General features: G+C 38.3%; 1 protein-coding gene across 4 annotated transcripts in view; it reads left to right on the top strand.

Moving 5' to 3' along the window:
• hipk2 (homeodomain interacting protein kinase 2) overlaps window positions 1-24373 on the top strand; it is an 89842-nt gene extending 65469 nt beyond the window's left edge. For 3 of the 4 annotated variants that reach the window (XM_043264538.1, XM_043264540.1, XM_043264539.1), the window contains 13 exons: window positions 1447-1570; window positions 4273-4392; window positions 5569-5655; window positions 8147-8331; window positions 8418-8580; window positions 12212-12434; window positions 13211-13332; window positions 16888-17018; window positions 18937-19110; window positions 19235-19564; window positions 20516-20763; window positions 21382-21542; window positions 21626-24373. In XM_043264538.1, coding sequence (XP_043120473.1) covers window positions 1447-1570; window positions 4273-4392; window positions 5569-5655; window positions 8147-8331; window positions 8418-8580; window positions 12212-12434; window positions 13211-13332; window positions 16888-17018; window positions 18937-19110; window positions 19235-19564; window positions 20516-20763; window positions 21382-21542; window positions 21626-22087 — 2530 coding nt within the window. In that variant the 3' untranslated portion in view covers window positions 22088-24373. The remainder of the gene's footprint in view (window positions 1-1446; window positions 1571-4272; window positions 4393-5568; window positions 5656-8146; window positions 8332-8417; window positions 8581-12211; window positions 12435-13210; window positions 13333-16887; window positions 17019-18936; window positions 19111-19234; window positions 19565-20515; window positions 20764-21381; window positions 21543-21625) is intronic. The other variant, XM_043264541.1, reaches the window with a different exon arrangement.
• Window positions 24374-25122: the final 749 nt, after the last annotated feature.

Here is a 25122-nt window from a genome sequence, read left to right as displayed (position 1 = left end):
TTGACAGCGCTAAAATAGAAAAAACTGAAACATGAGACCGTTTATCAAATTTTGGGGAAATATAAAAATAGAGGACTAAACGATGTGGAATTCAGACTTTTATGAGAATAATTCAAAAATACATATTGAAATCTTTGACTTTTTTGTTGCTTGATTTATTGTACATGATCATTTATAAACGCTAAGCATTTAATAACACCGTTGAATATAATGTTTGGTAAATCTCAAATTAAATATTTATTTGTTTAATTAAATAATGCTTAATTTTTTCAATTTCAGTTTATTCATTTTAGTTTTAAGTCATTTTGTTATGTACTTTTGTCATTTTTATTATGTTTGCTTAATTTTTTTTAAATAGCTTTAAAAGTTTAAAAAGTAGGTATTCATTTTGGTTAACAGTAACAAGTACAGGCTGTTCTTCCAGTGTACAAAGTTGTCTTTACAAATAGTATGACTGTCACCCCTAAAAAGGCCTTAGTCTATTATCTCTCTCTCTCTCTCTCTCTCTCTCTCTCTCTCTCTCTCTCTCTCTCTCTCTCTCTCTCTCTCTCTCTCTCTCTCTCTCTCTCTCTCTCTCTCTCTCTCTCTCTCTCTCTCTCTCTCTCTCTCTCTCTCTCTCTCTCTCTCTCTCTCTCTCTCTCTCTCTCTCTCTCTCTCTCTCTCTCTCTCTCTCTCTCTCTCTCTCTCTCTCTCTCTCTCTCTCTCTCTCTCTCTCTCTCTCTCTCTCTCTCTCTCTCTGTCTCTCTCTCTCTCTGTCTCTCTCTCTCTGTCTCTCTCTCTCTGTCTCTCTCTCTCTCTCTCTCTCTCTCTCTCTCTCTCTCTCTCTCTCTCTCTCTCTCTCTCTCTCTGTGTACAAATGAGCTGCGTTTTTGCCACCTTTAAGGCTTGCTGAACATTGTTCCATACCCAACCAGTCTCTTTCCACATATTTCCCACTCTCTTTTCCCTCCATATGGCATTTATTTATCTTCAATCCCTCTTTCCAAAAGAGTGGCCCTTCGTCTATCCTCAGAATTATGATTCACAAGCAGAGTAATGCCGTGTCACGCGCCGTCTCTCTCCTCCCTCCTCACCCGCTGTGTCCGTGGCAACAAAATGCATTCAGTGTTTGTCTTTATTACTCAACTCAGTCAACTTAAATGGGTACAATGAGGTCTTACGGCTGCGGCGTAACCAATGCCAGCTTTGGGCTGAATGGAACAGGTTGCACATTAACTGGTTTTGGGCCAAAAACATCTCAGTTTCCCTCTGGCCGTCTGTGATGAGGGACAATGCAAATGCTCCATAAATGTGCACTTAACCACTTTTTTTTTTAAATTGGGATAATGTAGTGTATGTGGGATAATGCATACAGCTGGTCATTACTGCTAAATAAATCTTTTAAGACTGTATTTTTTCTGCGGTGGCTCTATTTCTGAAGTTCTTCCATCACTTTTGTGTCTGCAGAGCTCCAGAGATCATCTTGGGTCTGCCGTTCTGTGAGGCCATAGACATGTGGTCCCTGGGTTGTGTCATCGCTGAGCTGTTTCTGGGCTGGCCGCTCTACCCCGGAGCATCTGAGTATGACCAGGTAAGACTTGTCTAATTTAATGGATTATAATGGAAACAGTATAGAGCTGGGAGATGAAGTCATCCGAAGTTTCATATATGCGCCGGCATTCAGCTTGTCTGAAGTTTCCTCCAAATGTATATTTGTGAGGGTATTTGTTGTACTCTGTCTTGGCTGTTCCCATGCGGCTGTTACCAAGGATGGATTGGGACACTCGGGGCGCCAGGTTCTGTGGAGACCCTCCCTTGATGCCCTGCTCTGCATAAAAATAGCACAAAAACAAGATGTTTTGTTACTGTATATACATGCAGACATTTAGGGTCAATACATTTTGTTTTGTTTTGTATTATGTATGTATATATATATATATATATATATATATATATATATATATATATATATATATATATATATATATATATATATATATGGAATATTTTGCATCAGAGGTTAAAATTATACATTTTATAATGGATTAAAATACCAAACTTTGCGAACTTCAAGTGTTATAATATTTCACAATATTTCGGTTTTGTTTAGTTTATTTTTAATCAAATATTTACAGCCTTGATGAGCAAAAGAGATTTCATTAATTGATTTTCAAATACAAGTAATATTTGCCTTTTGGCTCATATTCTCATTGTTCTCATTATTACATGTTACTAAAAATATAAGCAGCAGTTGTAATAAATGTGTATACTGCACATACCGCATACTGCATATTTTATATTTAACACATTTCAACAGTGACAGCACTGTCAACACACACAGCAATTACTGGCACGCGTTTAAGCACGGTTTAATATAAATCATTGCATTTCAGTGCATTATTTTCAAGTGTCAGGCCCCTAGCATTCAGGGGGCTATTGACCCAGGACACATTCCCTTGCTGTTTCTATTTAGTAATTGGTCAGATTCAAGTACATTAATAAACAATGTGCTTCAATTGCAAAATGATTTATGAAATGACATTTCCTGTATGATAATCATTTAGCGGAGCGTAATGAGATTGTGTGTATGATTATGTGGCCCTGCCGAGAGAGCCATCTCCTTTCTTAAAAAATGGCTGCGAAAACATCCCTCAATTACTGTTTGTGCTTAAGAGAAAGAAAACAAATCTGACTGTTGGCTGGGCCTCTGCTCTCTCAGCTCTCCTGAAGTGCTGTGTGTGTATGTGTGTGTGTGTGTGTGTGTGTGTGTGTGTGTGTCGTCTCTCTGACTTTCATCTCTCTCTGGCCCCTTCGTAGATCTGGACACATGCCACAAACTGCCCAATTAGCCCAAATCCAGAGCTCTACAGCGAGGCCTTCTCTTAAAAAAATGATTCTGGCCTCATGGAACAGCCCAGGGCCAATGTTCTAGCTCTAAGCAAACCCAACCCGTCTTTAACAAGCTCTTAAACACAGCAAAGGACTTTTCAGATTCGTCTCCCACCATTTCTGTGTGCTACAGAGTAATAGGATTTTAATTTTTTTTTTTAGCCCCTTATTTGGTGCATTTACGAGGTCTCATGATTAGGAAGCATTCGAATGTTAAGGACACGACATTTCACCTCGGCTTCCCTGTTTACTTTTGATTTTCGCTCGGAAGCGAAACGTGACGTTATTCTAATTACAGCACTTTGAAATCCGCAGCGAGAATCCTTAAAAGGTGAACGCAAAACAAAAAATAAATCTGCTGTTCTGTTTCACAAGACGGTAAATGAGCCAAATGCTGTGATCAAGGTCTCTTGAGCAGCTATGAGCGCGATCTCGGGATTCGAGATTGGCCGTTTGGCAGGGGCCGTGGAAGAGATTATTATTATTATTATTGTGGATTCCTTCGGCTGCCAAGCTCTTGTATTTACGTCTTTCAGGTGTGTGAATGGCATTCTGCATAATTGCGGCACCCGGACAGACCTGTAAAAAAGAGGGTTTGGCAGGGGAAATCAGTCTCATGGTGACAGCATTCATCACAGATGCTGTTTACTCGGCTTCTAATGCTGGAATGCTGAAGTTGTGTCATCAGCATGGCAGCCAAGTGACTGATATGTTTTCGAGCAGACAAAATGTCATCAGTCTGTTTTAATGCAGCTCACTGTTGCTTTTCCCTGAAGTCCGCTTACAATATTAGTCAAGGATTCTTGCACCAAAAACAGAATCGTTTAATTTTTTCATTACATTTATTTCCATCCCCATCATTAGAATTACAGGCTGTTTTTGTTACTGTATTTTTAGACTTGAAAATTAATTATTATGATTATGAGCAATTTTTAAGGTGAAATAATCTAATCACTAATGACTACATTTTTGAATTACATGTAATCACTTAGTACCCTGCATTGAAATGATACTATTCTATATACATGCTGTGTGTGTTCTATATGTTATATGCATTGATGTTTTGAAGACTTTGGTGTCAGGCATTTACAATATCTGCTCAACTTCCTCAAATATTCCTGCAATATTACACGGCGCATTAAGTAATGCTGCTTTAGCAAAGAAAGGCCAAAAGGGCAATCCATGAGGTTCAGATCTTCTGCTAGTTTAAATGTCTTCACTATACAAACTTTATAAAATGTAAAAAAAAAAAAAAAAAATGGTGAAAATGTCATTTAGACTTTATATATATTAAACAGAAAATCCCCTTTTCAAAATGTATATATCTAAGCAGTAAATATCCAGCACCAAATGTGTGACATTAGTTGTAAATCTGCTATCGCCTATGTTTATGTCTTCCACCAGATCCGGTACATCTCTCAAACGCAGGGCTTGCCAGCAGAGTATCTGTTAAGTGCAGGGACGAAAACAACCAGGTTTTTCAACAGAGACCCTGACTCCACCTATCCTCTATGGAGACTGAAGGTAAACTCCCTTACCCTGTTTCTCTTTCTCACTTCCTTAATTAGTCTCACTTGGTTAGCATATAATATGCAGCGACGTTGTTTTTTTTTTTTTTTCTCTCTCTCTCTTTCTAAACTAAGTTAAATTGATGCATCCACTACACCCTGTAAACAGACCAAGAGGCTAATGTGAGCTAAATGGGTTTTGTGTGAGAGGACTTGGCAACCAGAGCGATGTGGGATAAATCCTGCTTAACGTCCCGTTCTTATTCTTCCCTCTTTCATTCTTCCGTCCCTTTCTGCTCTGTTTCTCTCCACATTCCCTCATCCTTACTGCGCCGGTGGCTGGTTGCCCATAGTCAATAGAGTTTCTCTCTAGATTAACTTTTGTTGAACTTTCCAAAGCTTCACATGGGGAAACTTTGATATTATTGAACCCCGATGCATTCCTAACCCCCCATATATATGATACAGATCCAGTAAAACGTGTCCTCCTACGTAGTCAATACCCCCTTTAAACGTCTTGGCCCTCAGTGCTTGTGTCTTGGACTGTAGAAATACTCAACCCAGTGTCAAGTACTTCCCAGAGATAAGGTTTTATCTTTCATAGTTCAGGAATCTTAATGGAGTTTTCAGTTGCGTTCCGTTTAAGTGTCAACTTTGCCTCAGATGTTTCCATGAAAAAAGAAAACGTACTTTTGACTTTAAATAATATGGAGAGCACAGCCCAAATAATTTAAGCTTGAAAAAGGCTTGAGAAATATTCATGTAATAAAGTTCATATTGAAATCTTGTTTTGATTACATTTTTGGCAAATTTGAGCACAGTTTGAGAGTGTGTTGAGATATCTTCTATATGTAACAAATTTGATTCTCTCTTCCACTTAAAAGATATTTTGAATAATGTCAATGATCAGTTTCACTTCTCATTGACTTCCTTTGTATGGAAAAAAAAAAACTGTTTGGAAACTTCTTGGTTACCAACATTGTGCAATTTTTTCTTTTTCTTGTTCCACAGAAGTCGGCCATGCAGGTTTAAATCAACATGAGTATAATCAGTTTCATTTGTGGATGAACTCCCTTGGCTTATTCCTCATGTTGAAAGCGCTTCTCCAGTGTTTTATTAATTTTTTCAAGTGGAGGCCATGTTGAAAGATGAATCAGAATAGTGCTGACAGTATTTCTGTTTGTTTTCGCAGACACCTGAGGACCACGAGGCAGAGACGGGGATCAAATCTAAAGAAGCTCGCAAGTACATCTTCAACTGCCTGGATGATATGGCACAGGTAGGAGTTTCGTACCGCAAACCCTGCTTCAGCTTCAACAGGAGCAGAAATCTGGCTCGTGGCTAATAATAACCTCCCTCACCCTCTAAAATGTTTTGTCTCCAACTCTGTGTGGCAAGTTTCCAGTAATACTCACACCTCTGTTACGCAGAAAACTTTGATGTTATGTAACTTAGGACATGACTCCAAAGCACAATGGTGCATGGGAACCTTATTCCCCTTGGAGCTGTTGAGTGATAAGACACATGACTTGTGACCTTTTGCCTTTTGCGAATTATTGAAATCAGCACATCTCATCACCGGCCGGTCGTCAGATGTCTGGCCCGGCCCGGTCACGCTTTTGCCAACAATGATGCAAACCTCAATTCGGCTTTTTCCCATAAGAACGGACTCTCCATCCCAGTTCATCAGATAAAAAGGGCTGATCTAATTCACAGCAAATGCAGATGAATTCATGGAAATATGCTTATGCTTGGATACACTTCATCTATAATGTATCCATGCTCATGTCCTTCACAACACCCTTGTTTTACCAGAATTACATCAGAGCCTCATTTTCAGCTCAGGTCCTCTGGTGCTGTGATTTAAGTACTGACTTGCTTTACTGCACTACCTAGTACACGTATTGTAGTATAGAGTGATCTTTAACATACAGTTTTAAGAAAGTATTATTTTCATAGATAATGAAAATAAAGGTACTCCCTATTGAAATACTTTTAAAGAAAATATGATAATAATGAAAACAAAAATCTGTCTATCTGTCCATCTATCTGTCCATCTATCTATCTGTCTATCTATCTGTCTATCTATCTGTCTATCTATCTGTCTATCTGTCTATCTATCTATCTATCTCTCTATCTATCATAAGCCAACTTCACTAACAGCAGTTTATAGCTTAGCACATGCACAGCTCTACTGATATGCACCTGTCGTTAAGTTGTTGCACTCAGAGATACAGCACTTGTGTATTCAACCGATTTAAATACAACAGTCAGATGTGAAATGGAAAGCAAGAAGAATGATTGTTCTCGGTTTCATCATCTTCAAGAGACAGTTCACTAAGTGTGCGTGCATAACTGTTTTTGCAAGATTTGTGTACGGTAGCTATGCAGTCACTCCCCTCGCTTGCAGTTCACATTCTACATCCTGAATGATTATTTTTCCTCGCGTGTCAAAGATTATTTCTTTATCATGCAGCAGCGTGATGGAAAACAGAGAGAGAGACGGAGCAGGCCTAAAATAGCATGCATAAAAGAAGACTGTGATTTGTGCTGGTGACTGGCGGTTTATCTGATAGCTCGGGGAGGTTAGGCCACAGATAAACAGCATGGCAGTATGAAAAATGCGTTAGCCATCTCTGACAGGAATTCCTAATAAAAAAAAAAAAAAAGCTCAGCTGCATTGCTTTTAACCTCTGGCTAAATATCCTATCAGACAATAAAAGCATGGTTCTTTAAATACAGGCACTTTTGTTTTTCTTTCATATATTACAGATCACTGTAATCATTACAGGTGTATATATATATATATATATATATATATATATATATATATATATATATATATTATCAACAACACTTTTTCTGAAATATATACATGTATGCGTGTGTATTTATATATATATATATATATATATATATATATATATATATATATATATATATATATATATATATATGTATATATAAAATATACACAAGCACATGGATATATGATGTAAACAAAAACTAAAAACTTATGTTGCATCTGATTTAATCATTTGACAACACTAAATATAACGTAGTGTAATATAATATAATAGGATGTAATGTAATATATTTTAAAATATTTATTTTCTTTTATTTTCTTACACATTCTAAAACATATCTGGAATATCTGGCCCGGCATCTGAAGTGTTCCTGAGTGAATATCTGTAAATGTGAGGGCAAATATTTGGGAATATCAGAAAGGTTACCTCTGTCCTCTGAGAACACACACACTTTTTGACTGACAGACCTGTGTATATTGATAGAGTTGTACACGTCAAGCACTCCGGGAGTTTTTCACACACAAATACTCGCATGTTTTATTTACAAAAGCTGTAAGATGGATCAGAAGATACAGCTGACAGATTCCATCATTCGGGAACACCCAGGCTCACGTTCAACACTCATTGGGCTACTAAGGATGATTTATTCTGTAATTATGGTAGCTAATTTACCCTGCCGCCTGTGTTCATGGATTATTACTGTCCAGTGCATTTAAAAAAATGCACTTTTTAAATTTTGCGTTAAAGTGTTAAACCCCCTATTATGGGTTATGGAAAGTTCATATTTTGGTTTTAGGAGCCTCCAACAACAGGCTGACATGCGTGCAAGGTCAAAAAAGACTTTCATTCTTATAATATGCATTCAGAGCTGGTTAACCTCGTTTGAGGATCCCTAAAGTACTTGTTGGTCTCAGCCAGTCTGTCTCTTTCTTACTCTCGTCTTCTCTCTTTTGCTGCGTGCAGGTGAATATGACCACAGACTTGGAGGGCAGCGACATGCTGGCAGAGAAGGCAGACAGAAGAGAGTTCATTGACCTGCTGACCAAGATGCTGACCATCGACGCAGACAAGAGAATAACTCCCATAGAGACACTCAACCACCCCTTTGTCACGATGACACACTTGCTGGACTTCCCTCACAGCACACAGTCAGTTGAACCACATCAACATTAGGGTTATGCAGTTTTATCAAATCCTGTTTTGATCGCTGACTATGCCTTTTTTTTTCTTGCAGTGTCAAATCCTGCTTCCAGAACATGGAGATTTGCAAGCGTCGGGTGAACATGTACGATACAGTTAATCAGAGCAAGACACCCTTTATAACACATGTAGCCCCCAGCACCTCCACCAATCTCACCATGACCTTCAACAACCAGCTTAACACTGTGCATAGCCAGGTCAGTATCCACACACACACATCTAACTAGTCACTAACCGTTATATTCTTCTTAAATAACGTTAAGGTTACCCACAGCTATAACCCCTACGTTTGGCATTTCAGATACTGTTAAGTCTTCATAAAGTTATCAAATATTTTTTTTGTCATGTTTCTAAATGTAAGCTAAAATGAAAAAAATTGCTTAAACAGAAAATAAGTGAATGCACCACAATACATCATCAAGTTAAATGTACTTATAATATATGTTATAATGTATAATATATATGTAGATAATATATGTAATAAAATAAATCATAAGGCCGTAAATATTGTACATTTTACCCAATAACATTATAAATATTATTTAAATATTTAAATGATTAAATATTTGTAACTGGTGAATAGTATTATTTGTAAAAAAAAAAAAATAATAAATATTTTTGTCTTGATTTCAAGTAGAAATGTCCTTCAATGTTTTTAACAAGATGTATTTGAGAATGAAGGTACTAAATGTAACTAAATATTTATTGAATTACATTTAGTACCTTCATTCTCAAATACATCATAAATAATACAATTTTATAGTTAAATGTTATATTCGTTTTTAAGTTATTAGATATTTGCAATATTTAACTAATAATGTTTAAATAAAAGCTGACTTTTGTAAAAATAAATAATAATAATAATAATAATAATAATAATAATAAAATAAAAAATAAAAAGTACTGAATTTTGTCTTGATTTACAATCAAATATTTGTAAAAAAAAATGAATGTTAAAAAAAATAAAATTATAACACATTTTTCAAATCATTTTTTGAATTTGAAGCACATCATAAAAAAGTAGATTTTTGTTGATTTTTGCAAATTTAAGTAATTTCTGTCGTTTCAAAATCAAAATTACAAGTCAGAACGCACATGTTCACTTTGAACCTTATTTGAATTCATTTAAAACAATCCCTAGTTGAGTTCAGCTTCTCTTAATGCTGCAGATAATTAATTGTATTACATGCACAGACTCATTTGCAATGGGACAATCCAAAGAAATTAGAGGAGCATTGGCCCATTGACCACTGGCAGCATCGGATGACTTCCTTGAGTGGACAGAACACTAGTCATATCATGGGCCATTTGGGCTGTGTGTGTGTCTGCCTGAGTGTGTGTTTTCGAGCCTTGCAGCCCTCTGTCACAATGTGCTGATTAACAACACGACAGCCTCTACTTCCTGCTTGGCTTGCATTTTACTACTTTGCAGCCTTAAGGATTGCACCACTTTGTTTCCTTCTCTCCTTTTGTTTCCTCCTGTTTTGCCTCAGTGCAGTTTAGCTTCACCAGGGAGCGTTTGTCTAAACTGCTGACAGAGGGCCAGGCATGAATCCCATAATGCCTTCATTTTGAGTTCCTAGATCGGCTCAAACCGTGACTTTCCCCTTCAAATATACATGTCTAAAGCCAAAAAGTCATGGCTGTAATGTTATAGCATTCCGACTTCTCTCTAACGTCATGAGAAGAACCTTGTGTAGGGCATTCGATGTGTTGGAAAGGAAAGCTTGTGTAGCATTAGCCAGCTGTGAGGCTGAAGTGTTTATTTTGTGTGATGAATGCCATGGCGGTGTATTGATTAACTCTCTCCCCTGGTGCTCGTCGGCCTTGCTAAACGGGGAAAATGAAAAATGAAAAGCGCTGTACTGAATTCTCCCCATACAAACCTTAATGAAAAGTCTATAATTACTAGCGTTGGCATGAGATGAAACAGTATTGCTTTGGTAACAGATGAAAGTAAATAACACTAGCCTCTATTAAACGAACAGGTTTTGATGGCGCGCCTGCATTTAGGCACATCTTTATTGTCTGTTGTATTGTTTAATTTCATCCATAGCTTAGAAGATATGACAGGCATTCACATAGAAACCATTTAGACCTATTCAGACTTGACCCTTGACCTTGTGTTTCTTAGATTTTTGTGCCTTTTTATTGTGCCTTTGGATTGTACAGGAAGGCTCAAACCTACATTTCTTATTTTAAATCCACTGCACGATATTTTAATGTTGGAGGACGTGCACAGACCACAAAGCCATAGCTTAAACCATTTTTTAAATCTTGGAAGTTCTCATCAAGCAAATAGGTTCATGAATAGGAAAGACTCAATTTTCAAATAAGCTCCAAAGTTCAAAATATTGTGTCTGTGTATATGTATATATATGTACCGTACTGTATATACATATATACATACACACACACACATTTGTTTTTTTTTACTTCGGATGTTCTGAATAGGGCAAATGGAACAAATGGAACCATAAGCAGGCTCAAACCCACATTGCTTATATTAGCACCAATGCTTAAAATGGTTGATCAAATGCAAGCAGACCACTAAGCCACAACTTGGAACATTTTTTTTTAGTTTTGCAAGTTCTGAACTGGAGAACTGAACCGAAAGCAGACCAGATTCATACCCACATTTCTTATATTAGCGCCAAGGCTCGACATTTTGAATGTCTTTGCATGTGCACAGACTGCCAAGTCATATATCAGACCTTTTTTTCAGTTTTGGAAGTTCTGAATAGAGCTCATGGAACCATAAACAGGCCAAATTCAATGTCACATTTCTTATATTAGCACCAAGGGTCTAGATTTTGAACTGCTGAGTATGCCTTCTGAATAGATGCATGCAACCATAGGCAGGCCAGACTCTCACTTTCCCCGATTGAGCTTTAAAACTCAAAATATTGATATTGGAGCATATACACTAACTACTAAGGCATGGCTCGGATCTTCTTTTTCATTTTGAGCAGAACTCACGCCCTTTCCGTCTCTCTGGCGATGTTACCGCGCTCATATTTTTACTTCTGGCTATATTTTTGTCTTGTGTTTTCATTATAGAGAGAGATTGACTATGATGGAAGGACCGGCACAATTCTTTTGAGAAGTACATTCGGTTCACCGTACTAGATGGAGGAGAGGGAGTTCCCTCGTTCATCAAACCTCCTAGACGGCGCAAATTCCACATTGATAGATGAATAAACAGATGAATGTGCTGCAGTCAGGCCGGATTAAAAAGCACTGGAGGGGAAATCTAGTGCAGAGACTTTGAAGAACAGATTTTCTCTCCTCTCACCAGTTAGATCTGTGTGTATATTTAATCATAGCTTTAGCGCAAAGAGGGATCATTATCTGCTGCTAATGAGACTGAGCAAATTCAATGAGTTGAAGGGTCCTAGCATTGATGGAGACTGTAACACAAGAGCATTGATTGAAGCTCTCTCACCTCCTCCTTCCTTACGCTCAATAAGTCATTTTATAGAAAATGCCTGAACCCTAATGCTGTCTGCACACAATAACAGCTAATAAAGCTTTTTAGTTGAAGTTGCAGAACAGTGCTGTGGTATTGGCCCAAAGAAATTACTCCGAATTTAACATAAAACATGCTTCATGTGCTTGCTGCCTGCGATTTCCATCAGCTAACATTTTTTTTTGTACATCCATCCTGTATATCAAGGAATAGTTTAAGGTCTTTATGTTAATCATTTGCTATTATTTGAAATTTTGTCCCTCATCTATCATTGTTGCTCAGCCCAATCGCCACACCCACTTCCTCATGCTTTTGTTTGTTTGTCTTGTTTGTTCGTTTGATCCCATCGGTTCCTTTAGGCCACCAACCTGGCTCCCTCTTCCACCAGTGCCACCCTTTCCCTTACCAATCCTGATGTCTCCATACTAAATTACCAATCTGCACTCTACCAGCCTTCTGCGGCCCCCATGGCTGCCGTGGCCCCCAGGACCATGAACCTCCAACCCGGTGCGCCACAGCTCTGCGCTGCCAGACCCGATCCCTTCCAGCAGGCCCTCATCGTCTGCCCACCTGGCTTCCAAGGTGAGTGCTAATTTAATTCATACAAACCCTGGATATTCCTAGTATAGGTTCGGCTTAGCTGTATATTATACGACTAGTTTACTCAAAATTAATATTTATTTTAGTCACTTTATGGTCTTTTCAATCTGTCTGCTGTAATCATTTTTTTATTTAAAGAATTTAAAAATATTACAAAAGAAATAATAGAAATTAACGATTGTCCATCAAGGATGCATTCAATTGATCAAAAGTGAAGTGATGACATGCATGAAATATTTTTTAAATGTTTCTATTAAACCTACTACTCAGTTTCCTGAAAAAAAATACATTTAAGAAACAAATGTAATTTTAAATAGAAAATTGTAATACATTATTGTAAAATGTTAAAATATAATTATTATGTTACATTATTTTATTAAATTATATTACATACAATTCCTGATATTAAAAAAATGGTTTTCACAAAGGTATTAAAAATGTAGCTTGTAGCCATACCAGAAATATTATCTTTAAATATATAAACGTTTTAAAATATATAAAAATGTAATTGTATTCATATTTCACAGCATTTCTGTTTTTAATGTAACGCAACAGTAATATTTTTCTAATATTAAAGAACACTGGTGTCATTTTATGGGATACTTTTATAATGTTTTATGTAGCCATTAAGCTGTGTAAAGACTTTTTAAAAGTCATATGCATTTAAAATGAACAAATAGTGAAAAAAATAGAATTTCTCACTGATCTATTTCTTACATTTTGCAAACTAATGGTGTTTCCTTGTCATTTATTCCCAGGTTTGCAAGCTTCACCATCCAAACACACTGGCTACTCAGTACGGATGGAGAATGCAGTTCCCATAGTAACACAGGCCCCCGGTGCCCAACCTCTACAGATACAGCCGGGCCTTCTGACACAGGTATAGCCAGACATTGCCCCCATTGCCATAGCAATACAAAGCCACATTTCCTAAACTAATTACACCCTTCAGCCTTTCCCAAAATCTCAATTACATCCGAGTAGATGTAACGACGAAGAGCAATTAGCATGACCTACTTTGTTTTAATGATATAAGTATAATTCACTTTCACTTCGACAAAATTGAGAAGATACTCTCATTTCATGGCCAATAGATTAATTGAAGCGGGGTTGAATTTATCTTGGTGACCTGTCTTTCCCCTTTGGAGATTTTACCCCGCTGATGGTTTGCTTTCCCGCTTCCACTAAGGTCCAGGCAACTCTGCTTCTTTCCTGGAGTTAGAGGAAGTCATGCTTTGATGAGCAAGACTGATGTTGGCTTTAAATGAGGTCTGTGGATGCTGAGGGATTTGTCTATCCTCTAGAGCTGCAAGGCAGGGCCCAGACGGCTTTTAAATTTGAGACAGGGTGGCGAGGTTCAGAGGCGTTTAGCTAATTTGTAATTTATCCACAACATTTTTCGGTTTTGCTGAGCTGAGCTCTTGTTGCTTTTTGAAGACTCTACTCCACCGCTTAAAGGAAAGGTTCAGCCAAAAATAAAAAGCATGTACACGCATTCATGTTGTTCCAAGCCTGTATGACTCGCTGACTTCTGTAAAACATAAAAAGTGAAATTTTTAAAAATATTTTGTTAAAACTTATGAAAGTGAATAAGTTCTGAAAAATAGAACAAAGTTTAAGTTGATTTTTAAAGTCTTGAAATCTGCATTTTTATGACAGAAGCAGCTATATTTCAGCAAAGAATGAACGAATCATTTAAAAAGTACAAAAAGTTTACCTTAAATAGCAGGAATCAGTGAATCAAATGATAAAATGATTTAAATCAGTCTGAACGATTCATTCAAAAATAAAAGTTTAAATTTGAAACAGACCATCAATGAATAATTGACTATATTTTGATCTGTTTATCACACAAAGCTATCATATGACTTCAGAAAACTTAAATTATGAGTCATATGTGCCATTTTATGATGTTTTTGCAATCTGTTTGAAGTTCAAAAGCTCCATTCATCTTTATTCTACTGAAGAAATAAAGTCATACTATTATGAAACAACACTGTGTTGAGTAAATGACATCTATGGATACTGAAAGCTAGACTAGATTTTTTTTCTTAACTGGAATATTAAGTTTCAGAATAGTTTTGTTAATTGTAAATTGTCTGCAAAATTTTGTCACATTGCTTGTGTTGGTGTTTCGTGGCTCTACCCAAGTGCTTAAGTACAGTAATGCATCTTTATTGTTCCTCACGTTCATGAAAACCCAAACATAAATTCCACACGTGATTATAGGAGCACTGCAATGGGTAAGGTGAATGGAGATACTTGTTGATCACTACTTCAGGGCCTCAACCGCCCATTCTCCCCCCTTCAGCCCAATCAGCCAGACCACATCGCTCCTGGTGCCAGTGGAGTGGGTTTCTAGAAGGCCTCAGCCTTTATCTGGAACAGGAATGCAGAAAATGCAAAAACAATTGACTAGGGATCGGTGGTGCTTTCAGAGCCCCGGGGGTGACAAAAGGCTTTCACCCCGCGAGGGCAGAAAAGCTGTTAGGGGGGTCGTTGCAGAGATGGCCTTGCATGGAAAACTCTACTCTTATCTGGGTTAGCGTTCCAGGCCAGACGGTACAATTACACAACCTAACCCAGAGCGAGAAAGGAGGATGCAAAGTGTCAGGAATGTAGGCAAAGGGCTTTGGGGACATAGTTCTAAAGAAATTATTGGTGTCACTGTTGTCATGGGTGGACAAAGCACGTAGAGATGTTGAGACACACTCAAAGTATGCACTTTTGGGCTTTGTGCAACAGGCAAAATTAAACGAGGTGCTAAATGATAGCGTGAGTGTTCTTTCTTTATGCTGGCATAAAGTGTTTTCTTAGGTCAGTTTATTTATTTGTTTATTTATTTTACTTAGCTTACTTTTCTCTTTGGGATTGTTTGGGATTTCATTAGTAATAATTTCACATACAGTGAATAATGTGTCAAAAAAGTTTTCTTTATTCAGTTTTAAAGATTTATTTTCATTATTAATTTTATATATATATATATATATATATATATATATATATATATATATATATAATATATATAATTAATAATGTTATAATAATATATATAATATATATACTGTGTGTGTGTGTATATATATATATATTTATATTTATTTACTTTTTTCACTTTCATTTTCGTTCATTTTACTTAGATGATGCAATAATAAAATAATTAATAATTTCAAAATTATTTACAAATATTTGAATCAAGAATATTTTAATAAAAATAAAACTATTTTATAACAAAACAAAGCAGTGGCAGGATATCTAGTTTGAAAGTAACTTCTCTAAAAATATCAGTCAAATGCTCTCCAGAAAGTTGACCTTAAATAGCTGGAATTGCAGAATTCACTTCTCTTACGATGCTAAATGTGTTATCGCAGCCTTTCAAACATCGTAAGAGCATTTTTTCATTCTTCCCTTTATATGTGCGAGTGCTGTGGCCCATACGAATGGACTGGTAAATAGATGTGCAAAGGGTATTAAAGAAACAATTCATTAGTTGTACATTAAACTGCTAATCAATAAAGCTGCATTAAACTATTAGAGCTGCAGACACTCTTCTTCAAGCTCACATCTCTGGGCAAATTATGCCTTGCACTCCCCGCACTCCTCACCCACCATACAAAGCAGCTCCTCACAAAGCCTCTGAATGGGGCCCCTGAATTTAATTAAAGTCGGGGCTGATTTGGAAAATGTCTAACACATCAGCGCACTGCCTGGGAGATGCCACATCTCTTTATTAAGGCAGAGTCTTATCTTTTTTTATAGGCAGGAGCCAAGGCCGTACGCAGTATGCAAGGCCCCATCTGAGGCCGTCATCTAGATACCGGTGCCAAGGAATCGAGGGAGAGAAATGAATGAAGTTCCAACGAAAGTGGCACAAGCTTTTTATTATTCCGGAGGGAGAGCTTTTATGCTGTCCATAATTTGCTGCTTCATAGCCGTCCTGCTCACATCTTCATTTGCGGACCAAAAGAATAATTATCTTAGAAGATGGATGGGTTATAAAATTGTTTATAGTGTATCTCTTCTGTTCATATTTTGTTAGAACATTTTCATAAAACGATGTCTCTCGAATCTAGGCCCGAACGCTGACGCTTAAATAACTAAATGACCCCTTTGGTGGTTGTTTGGCACAGTTTAGCTCTTACTAGCGGTCATTTCTCTAAATAGCCGTATCCTTTTTCTCCTCTCTCTAAATCTGTGAATGCAGTACCCTGGCCTGTTTAGCTGCGCCACAGTCCTGCGAATTCACGTGCCAGGTTACAGGATCTTCACACTGATGCCAATTAAAGCGCAAGAGGTCACTGAGTCCGTGCACTGCTGGTTGCTATTGCCGTTCACATCCTACTCGCACATGAGGATCACATGAGAGCCACTATCTGTAGATGTTCCTGACCTCTGAACACTAACCCTGTGTTTTCCTTCTATCCCTCTTCCACAGCAGGCCTGGCCGTCTGGTACTCAACAGATTCTCCTTCCGCCGGCTTGGCAGCAGCTCACACACACCTCCATTCAACACGCCACCGTCATCCCCGACTCCATGACCAGCTCGCAGCCTCTGGCCAACTGGAGGTGAGAAAATACCATGCCGTCGCCGCTAAAGAGGACTAGCATTTATTTTTATGTCAGAATGCTTTTTTCTGTTGTAAACTGTCACTCCAAACCTGTATGCATTCTGTGGAAGAATGTTGGGTCCAAAATTGTTTGTGTTCCACAGAATGCATACAGGTTCAGAAAAAATGTTGTTGTTGTTGTTGTTGGATTATCCCTTTAATATGCTCAAAACTGTTGTAAGTAGACCATTTGGACAAATTTTGTGTAGGTTGATTTCCCAGCAAAGTGTTAATGCTGTTGCTTTGGGGTGCTTTCAAAACGTAGCTTTTTTTCTGTATCCTGGCCCATGGACATTTGTCTCGACCAATGTGAGTTTGAGGGCAAGACAATCATTTCGTCTGGCCATTGGCAGATGAGGAGTGTTTGAGAAACCATTATTGTTTTTGCAATAGATTGCAACAGTACCCTCCCAATTCTTGGTTCCAGAAGTATTTTTCCCATTCTTTTTTTTTCGCATAGGGATTTATAAAAAGGTCTTTGTTTGGGAGTAATACGCTATGAACTAAACCAACCAGATATCAAGTGAATCACAACATTGTAAACTTTGAAGCAAAAAGTTCTTTAAATTAAAAGAATGTAGGCTGATGGCTTCACCGAAGGCATTTAGCCTCAAATAACAACCTCTTAGCTCACAGTAGGTCCTGTCTTTAAAGGTTTATAAGTTATCACTCAAAATCTGTTCCCCTGTGGAGAAAATGAATGAGATTTTTACTTCTGGAAGCAACTGTTTCACTCAGAAGCTTTCATCTTTAGTTTGTTTTATTTAGTTAGACAGATCTGGTATAATTTCATCATGTTTAATACGGACTCCATTAGCATTTTAAAATCAATTATATCCTCACAAAATATACTTATACCATGCTAATTATAAACGGGTCATGTGGAACTCAGCCGATCTATTTAAAGATACCATGACTGGTGATCCATATATTTCACGGCAGTTTGGTACCGCAACACTGGGTTTTAATAATCTCCTAGATTATGAACTAAGCAGATTGAATTATCTAGGTTGCTTAGTCTGCAAATGCACCTACAAAGCCACCATGCATTTAAATAATTCATTTTGAATGAAGGAACAGAATATTTTAAATCTGATACTCATTATATTCTTGATATGTTTAGAATTCTTGTTGGTTTTTGTAATAGAACAGTGAGTCTCTGGCTAGGACAGGGTATTGGAGTCAGGTCGTGCTGTCCTGCATGAGATGAACGTATTACAGATGAACGTGTGCTGATATCTGCAGATCATCACATCAGTGCCTTAAGCTCAGCCCGGAGGGCTTGGTAGTCCGAAACTAGGCTGGTTGGAGAAGTGTCGCACTTTTACTGCAGAGTGGGATTTCTCCTCTGAGATCTAATTCTGTTCTCTTCTCCTCTGGCGTTTACTTCAGTCACTGCTGCCCTCTCTGGCCATATGATGCATTGCATTCATTCTTCATTTAGATCCGTGGTCTCAAACTCAATTCCTGGAGCTCAGCTCTGCAGAGTTCAGCTCCAAACTGCTCCAAATCACATCTGCTCAGAAGTTTCTAGTGATCCTGAAGACCTTGATTACCTGGATCGGGTGTGTTTGATTAGGGTTGGAGCACAATGAATGTTGATAATAATCAGATGTGTTTCTTGAGCACCAAATCAGCATATTAGAGTGATTTATAAGTCATAAGTCCATGTGACACGGAAGACTGGAGTAATGATGATGAATATAAACAGGAATATTTTATGTATAAAAATATGTTATAATAGAAAACTGTTTTTTTTTTTTTATTTAATTTTTTTTTTTTAATATTCCGTAATTTGACTGTTTTACTGTCTGTAATGAAGAGTAATGTGAGCAGTCTTTAAAGGGCATGCTTTAATTACTCTTGTTTTGATTCAGGAATTCACATCCCCATGGCAGCCATTACAATCCCATTATGCAACAGCCAGCCTTACTGGCAGGTCACGTCGCCCTGCCATCCCAGCAACCTCTCAATGTGGGTGTTGCTCATGTCATGAGACAGCCATCAAGCTCCTCCTCCAAAAAGAACAAGCAGCACCAGATGAACAACAGGTCAGACAACCCTTACTTAATAAAAATGTTTTTACCATTGTGAAGTGATGCCATCAGGTGGTCATATTCATGTTTTCTGTGAGTGCCATGGTATAATATGGTAACATAAATTAAATGTTCTTAGGAACCTGTCAGCATACGACGTGTCCTCCACCCAGCCGGTGACGTCACCTCAACGCTCCAAACGGGTGAAGGAGAATACCCCTCCTCGGTGCGCCGTGGTTCAAAACGGCTCGTCCTCAACCTCCGGCCCATCACAGACCTGCGGAGGTGGTGGAGGAGGAGGGTGGGGAGGCGAGCAGGCATGTAGCACCACTCGAGACCACCACGGTCAACACAACCCACCGCGCCAAACCATCGTCATCCCTGACACCCCCAGCCCAGCCGTCAGCATCATCACCATCAGCAGCGACACGGATGAAGAGGACGACCTGAAACAGCCCAGTAACACCAGGTCAGAATATTGGGACAAGCGTTTTATTTAGTACACCCCTCTGTAATGTGACATCATTTTTGAGTGAAAGTGGGAAGTAATGTAGGATGGGACTTCTGTCCATCAGGATTTGATTGGATTGTGTTTATGTTAGGATATTGCTTAATATTTTTCTATCTGTGTGGGCTTGGTTATGTCAGGTTCATTTCTGAAGCGGAGAAAGTTATTACATTTTGACGAAATATTATAAAAACAATTTGTTTTCCGTGGAATAACTGATGAATCATGCGCAATAAGACCAGGGGCATTTATTGAGTAGATAAATAGGGTCAATTTGGACTTTTAAATGGCTATTTGGCTCAGGGAAAATACTGGATTATGCCTTGAAAATGACTTTGGTGTTCTGGGGAGCTGAAGGTTTTACCTGACAAATGTGACATTGTAAATATTACCACCAAAGGGGTAAATATTACTATATTGTGCATACACTGTAAAAAAGATAAGAATTTTAACTATCTAAGACTATGGTCAAACCTATGTATTGTTTAATGGTACATTACATTAGTGTAAACAGTTAATACCTGTAATAAATCTAATGGGAAATAATGTAAAATACTGTTAAACTTTCAGATTTTCCCAGAATTCCCTGTTACGTTTTTTTCTTATTAGTTATGTACATTATTAAGTTCTGGCTGCCGTTTGATACCATATCATTCCTTTTTTTCTTTTCGGTGTATTATATTGTTTTTTCCCCAATGAATCGCCTTCTTTTTTGTAAATATTTACTTTTATAATGATAGGACTGATCAGAGCTGACAGGAAGCAAATTGGGAGAGGGATGGGGGGTGGGATTAAAAAAGGTCCTTGAGCTGGGATTCGAACTCGGGACGCCCGTGGCACAGCACTGCCTATAAAGCTTTTGGCATAAAAATGAATAGCCTTTCTAACTTTCCTGTTTTGCCTTCTCAACAGCACGTCATCCAAACAGAGGAAGAATGTCATCAGCTGTGTGACGGTCCATGACTCCCCTGACTCTGACTCCAGCAATACCAGCCCGTACGCTGTGGAGTCCCGACCTAATGGCCCCAATGCCAACGGCTACGACTCCAAAGGCGCTGTCCTGGACAACTACAGCAACGGAAACCCCCGCACCATCATCATCCCACCACTAAAGAGCCAGGCCAGCGAGAATCTGGGAGAGTGTGACAGACTCCTGCCTGGTGAGACAGGGGAAGGGCTGATAAGATGACAGAGAAAGAGGGACACCTGGACGAGCCTGAATCAAGCATCAATTTAAAGTGACAATTCACTGACAGCCTCTGATATGCAGCGTAGATTTATTTAGTAGATTTATGTAGCATTTCAAAATCCATGGGAAATAAAAACAGCTTAGAGAAGTAACTGAAAGAAGTCAGTTGTGGTAAATATTTTCAGAAGATATTTTATGACAATGCAAGCTTAAGTGTAATGAACAGTACTGTTTTTTTTAAAACATTATTATGCAGATTGATGGAATACTAATTAATTCTATTTGGTTAGTCACAGTATACTACTGGTTAACTAGAGTTTGTATAAGCTCTGCAAACAAATTATTTCATATCTGTTTTATCCCTCTGTGATCTTTTTCTTGTCACATCATAAATACATATCCATCTATCTAGCTGTCTATCTATCCATAATATCCAGCATCGGTCTGTCCCCACATTATCAATATTACCAAAATTATTTCCTTTTTTTTTTTATTTTTTCAAACACAATACAATAATTTTTTTAACAATTTTAAAATATTTTCTAAATATTCCCAACATATTCTAATATATATTTTTTAATTCCAACAGACATGGTGAACCACCAGAACGCCACCTACAAGTTCAAAACCTCCAATGGGGGCTTGTCTGGCAACAACCACTCTTTGGGAGGCGTGGCTGGAGGTGTGTCATACAGGCAGCAACGCACAGGGCCACACCCCTTTCAGCAGCAGCCTCTAAATCTTAGCCAGGTACTTCAGTTGAGCATTTCAAACCTGTTTCTTGGTTCCTTTATTTATCCACAAAAGTAATATGGTGATATCCCCTCATTTAGGCCCAGCAGCACATGGCAGTTGAGCGCAGCGGAGGTCACCGGCGCCAGCAGGCTTACATCACCCCCACTATGGCCACCCAAGCTCAGTACTCCTTCCACAACAGCCCCACCCACACAGCTAACGTTCATCCCCACCTGGCTGCTCCTCATCTGCCCGGGCAGCCACACCTCTATACCTACACTGCCCCCACGGCCCTGGGCTCCACCGGTACGGTGGCCCACCTGGTCGGGTCGCAGGGTTCGGCCCGTCACGCGGTCCAGCACGCTAGCTACCCGCCAGGCATCGTCCACCAGGTGCCTGTTAGCATGGGCCACCGTGTGCTGCCCTCGCCCACTCTGCACCACGGCCAGTACCAGGCCCAATCCGCGCACCAGACCTACATCAGTGCTTCTCCTGCCTCCACTGTCTACACTGGATACCCGCTGAGCCCCACCAAGATGAACCAGTACCCTTACCTCTAAAGCTGAAACACTGGAGCCCAGCCAATCGCTGCTTACTATTTCTACCCTTATCCCACCTAGAGACAGAGAGACATGCTGAAGCCTATCGACCCTTAACCCCATCCCCTTGTTCCTTTCATGCTTAAACTTGAAGACAATGAAGACGCCGATGGATAGAGGAAGTGTACACTCGGAGGGAACGGAAGGGTACTGAGGAGTCTTTTTTTGTTTTTGTTTTTTTTTTTTAAGATGAGTTCGCCTTCTCAAAAGGGCCAGTTAACGTTTTATTTTGTGATCTGGAGGTTTTGTTTCTTTTATAACAGAAGAAGGAGATTTTGCTTTCGTAGTTTCTTTTACAACAAGGTCTCATCAACAGGCCGTTTGGGAGAGACAGAGTTTAATTCAAGGGAGATTTTATTTGCTTTTCCCTTTCTTGAATTCATTCACCGACTGTTGAGCCGAGGTCACGACCTGGATGTTTTAAATTCTTAGGAGAATTTTTTTTTGGATAAGGTGAAATACGGATATCTGCTGCTCTTCAAAGAAAAAAAAACATAACGATGGCCTTGAACTGTCTTAAACGTTTCCAAATTACATGCGGCGAGCGGTATCGTGCATATTCCGCCGCGATCTCCGACAAAAAACACCTGGAGGAATCTTCTGGAAATAGGACGACAAAACTTTCTAGTGTATTTATAGACTTTTCTTTGTTTGTGTTCACATTTAGAAAAGAAAATGCGTTTGTCATACCGTAGAACATTAGCTGGGCCCCTCTTTGTAGAATGTAGCAGTCTGCACCCGTTGATTTCATGAAGAACCTTTCTGATACCAATAGATTCTTGTTTTTCCTCTTTTAATGTGATTGCACAAAGTGGTTACAATAACATAGGCATGTTCAACACGGTAGTCGGTTGTGCGTTTGCGTGCATGTGTGCGCTCAGCGCATCTGTGCGACATATTCCTCCACAGTCTTAGGTTTATCATTGTTACCTCGTAGTGCCTTACATATATTACGACAGTTTACTTGGCTGGAAACCCTCTAGAACCAGATGCTAGTCAGAGAGTTGGCTCCTAGGTTGAACATCTTCATTCGAGCTGTTTCGTGTTTTTTTTTAATTTCCAGGTATAAGCGTTAGCCCTAAACGTTATTTAAATGCTTCTCGTTTAGTGTGCATGAAGTCTTCTACATTTAAAGATAAAGATACTTGCCTGGGGTAACGAACCAAAGTCGTCATTTAAAGATAAGTAACTTTTGTTCTAGATAGTGGATATAATTATATATAGCGTATTTACTGTACATATGCATTTTAGTACTTGCAATCAATGCAACATCACTGATTTAGGCTACATATTTCATAAAAGGGAGATTAAATGTATATCTGATGGGAAAAGCCAAGTATCGTTCAATTGGTTTGAGATCGGGCCGCACTATTTGTCTAAAATTCAAATACCAGGTAAAAAAAAAAAATACCAGGTTTGAGGAGGTTGTCTGTTTACGGAAGGCTTGACTTGGTTTAGAAACCTGGGAGGGTTTGAGAAGGAGAGTCTTGTTAGGAGTAGGAGGTGCTTGTGGATTTTGATAGGAACTGCTGGGAAAGCAAGAGGGCAAATTCCACATTTTTATGAGAATAGCATGTTGGCTTTGAGCACGTTGGTAGATGCCGAAGGAAGCCGTGCAGTACGACTGCACACCATACTCTGATTTAAGCGCTCGTTCGAGGTTCTACGAAGATCTGTGGGGTTTTTATTCTCACGTACACTCCGGGGTTCGAACTGCCCCTGGTTGCATGAGGATGTCTGCAACAACATGCACCGGAAAACAATACTGGCTTTGTATTTTTCACTATTTGTCTTACCGTAGGAATCACTTATGCTACAGGTGTCAGTCAGTACAGAGATAACAAAAGTGTAGAAAACTGTGGGCCAATGCTTGTCTTTTTTTGCTGCTTATTTAACATTGATATGCTAGCCAATCATTTACACAGTGTCCTAACCATGTGCTCTGCAATAACGCTATTAAAAAAAAAACAAGAAAAATTTATATCAGATACCTTTCAAATGTTTTGGGTAAATTAAATGTTTCTTTTTGTAAAGAAATGAATACTTTTGTTAAGTAAAGATGCATTAAATTGACCAAAAGTGGCAATAAAGACACACAGAGATCATGATGAAAGACATTTGTATTTCAGATAAATGCTGTTCTTTTGAACATTCTATTTATCAAAGAATCTCGGATAAAAAAGTTTTTTTCAGTTTCCACAAAAATATTAAGCAGAAATAATAAATTAATGTTTCTTAAGCACCAAAGCATCATGATAGAATGACTTCTGAAGGATTGTGTGACATTGAAGATTAGAATAATAATGCTGAAAATTCAGCTTTGCATCAGAGGAATAAATTACATTTAAAGGTAGAAAACCATTATTTAATATTGCAATGAGATTTCACAATATTACTGTATTACACGTGAATCTTTTAAGAGACTATAAATTACCTCATAAACATTATTAAAATAATTATCTAAGAATGGAAGTAATACAAATAAAATAATCAAATGTTTCAAATTTATAAAAAAGCAAAGAAAACACTTTTTTTGTTGTTGTATTTGCAGTGACTGGACGTTTTCGATTAGCTGCGATTCTGATCGAATGATTCCGATTTTTTTTTTTATGCACCTGGTTAGGACACGGTGTTTTGTTTTTTTTTTTCATTTGTATGTCTTCTGATGGGCACATGCTTATGGAGTATCAAATATATCCTATTCTGCCCTCATGTCATGCCACAGAACTTGCATTTGAAGTAGTTTTTACTTTGAGATGTTTCTGTTTCATTGTTTTTAATTGTCTAGGTATGTTGTGTTCTCGTAGAGAGTGTTGCAATAATTTTTGTGGATTAATTTCTTTGTCATATGTCAAGCATCATTTGTTTGATTTCTGGTGGTCGGGATGTAACTGTGATGTTTAGTATTCATATGTGGACCCTCGTCTGGTAGGAAGCACAGACTTTGTGCTCGGCCAAGACCTGACACCAGTTATGTTGTACCCAAGCCTTTGGTT

The sequence above is a fragment of the Puntigrus tetrazona genome, chromosome 18, assembly GCF_018831695.1.
Source record: "Puntigrus tetrazona isolate hp1 chromosome 18, ASM1883169v1, whole genome shotgun sequence".
NCBI classification, from domain to species: domain Eukaryota; kingdom Metazoa; phylum Chordata; class Actinopteri; order Cypriniformes; family Cyprinidae; genus Puntigrus; species Puntigrus tetrazona.
The sequence above is the reverse complement of the archived record's forward strand: the minus strand, read 5'-3'. Positions and strand labels throughout refer to the sequence as shown.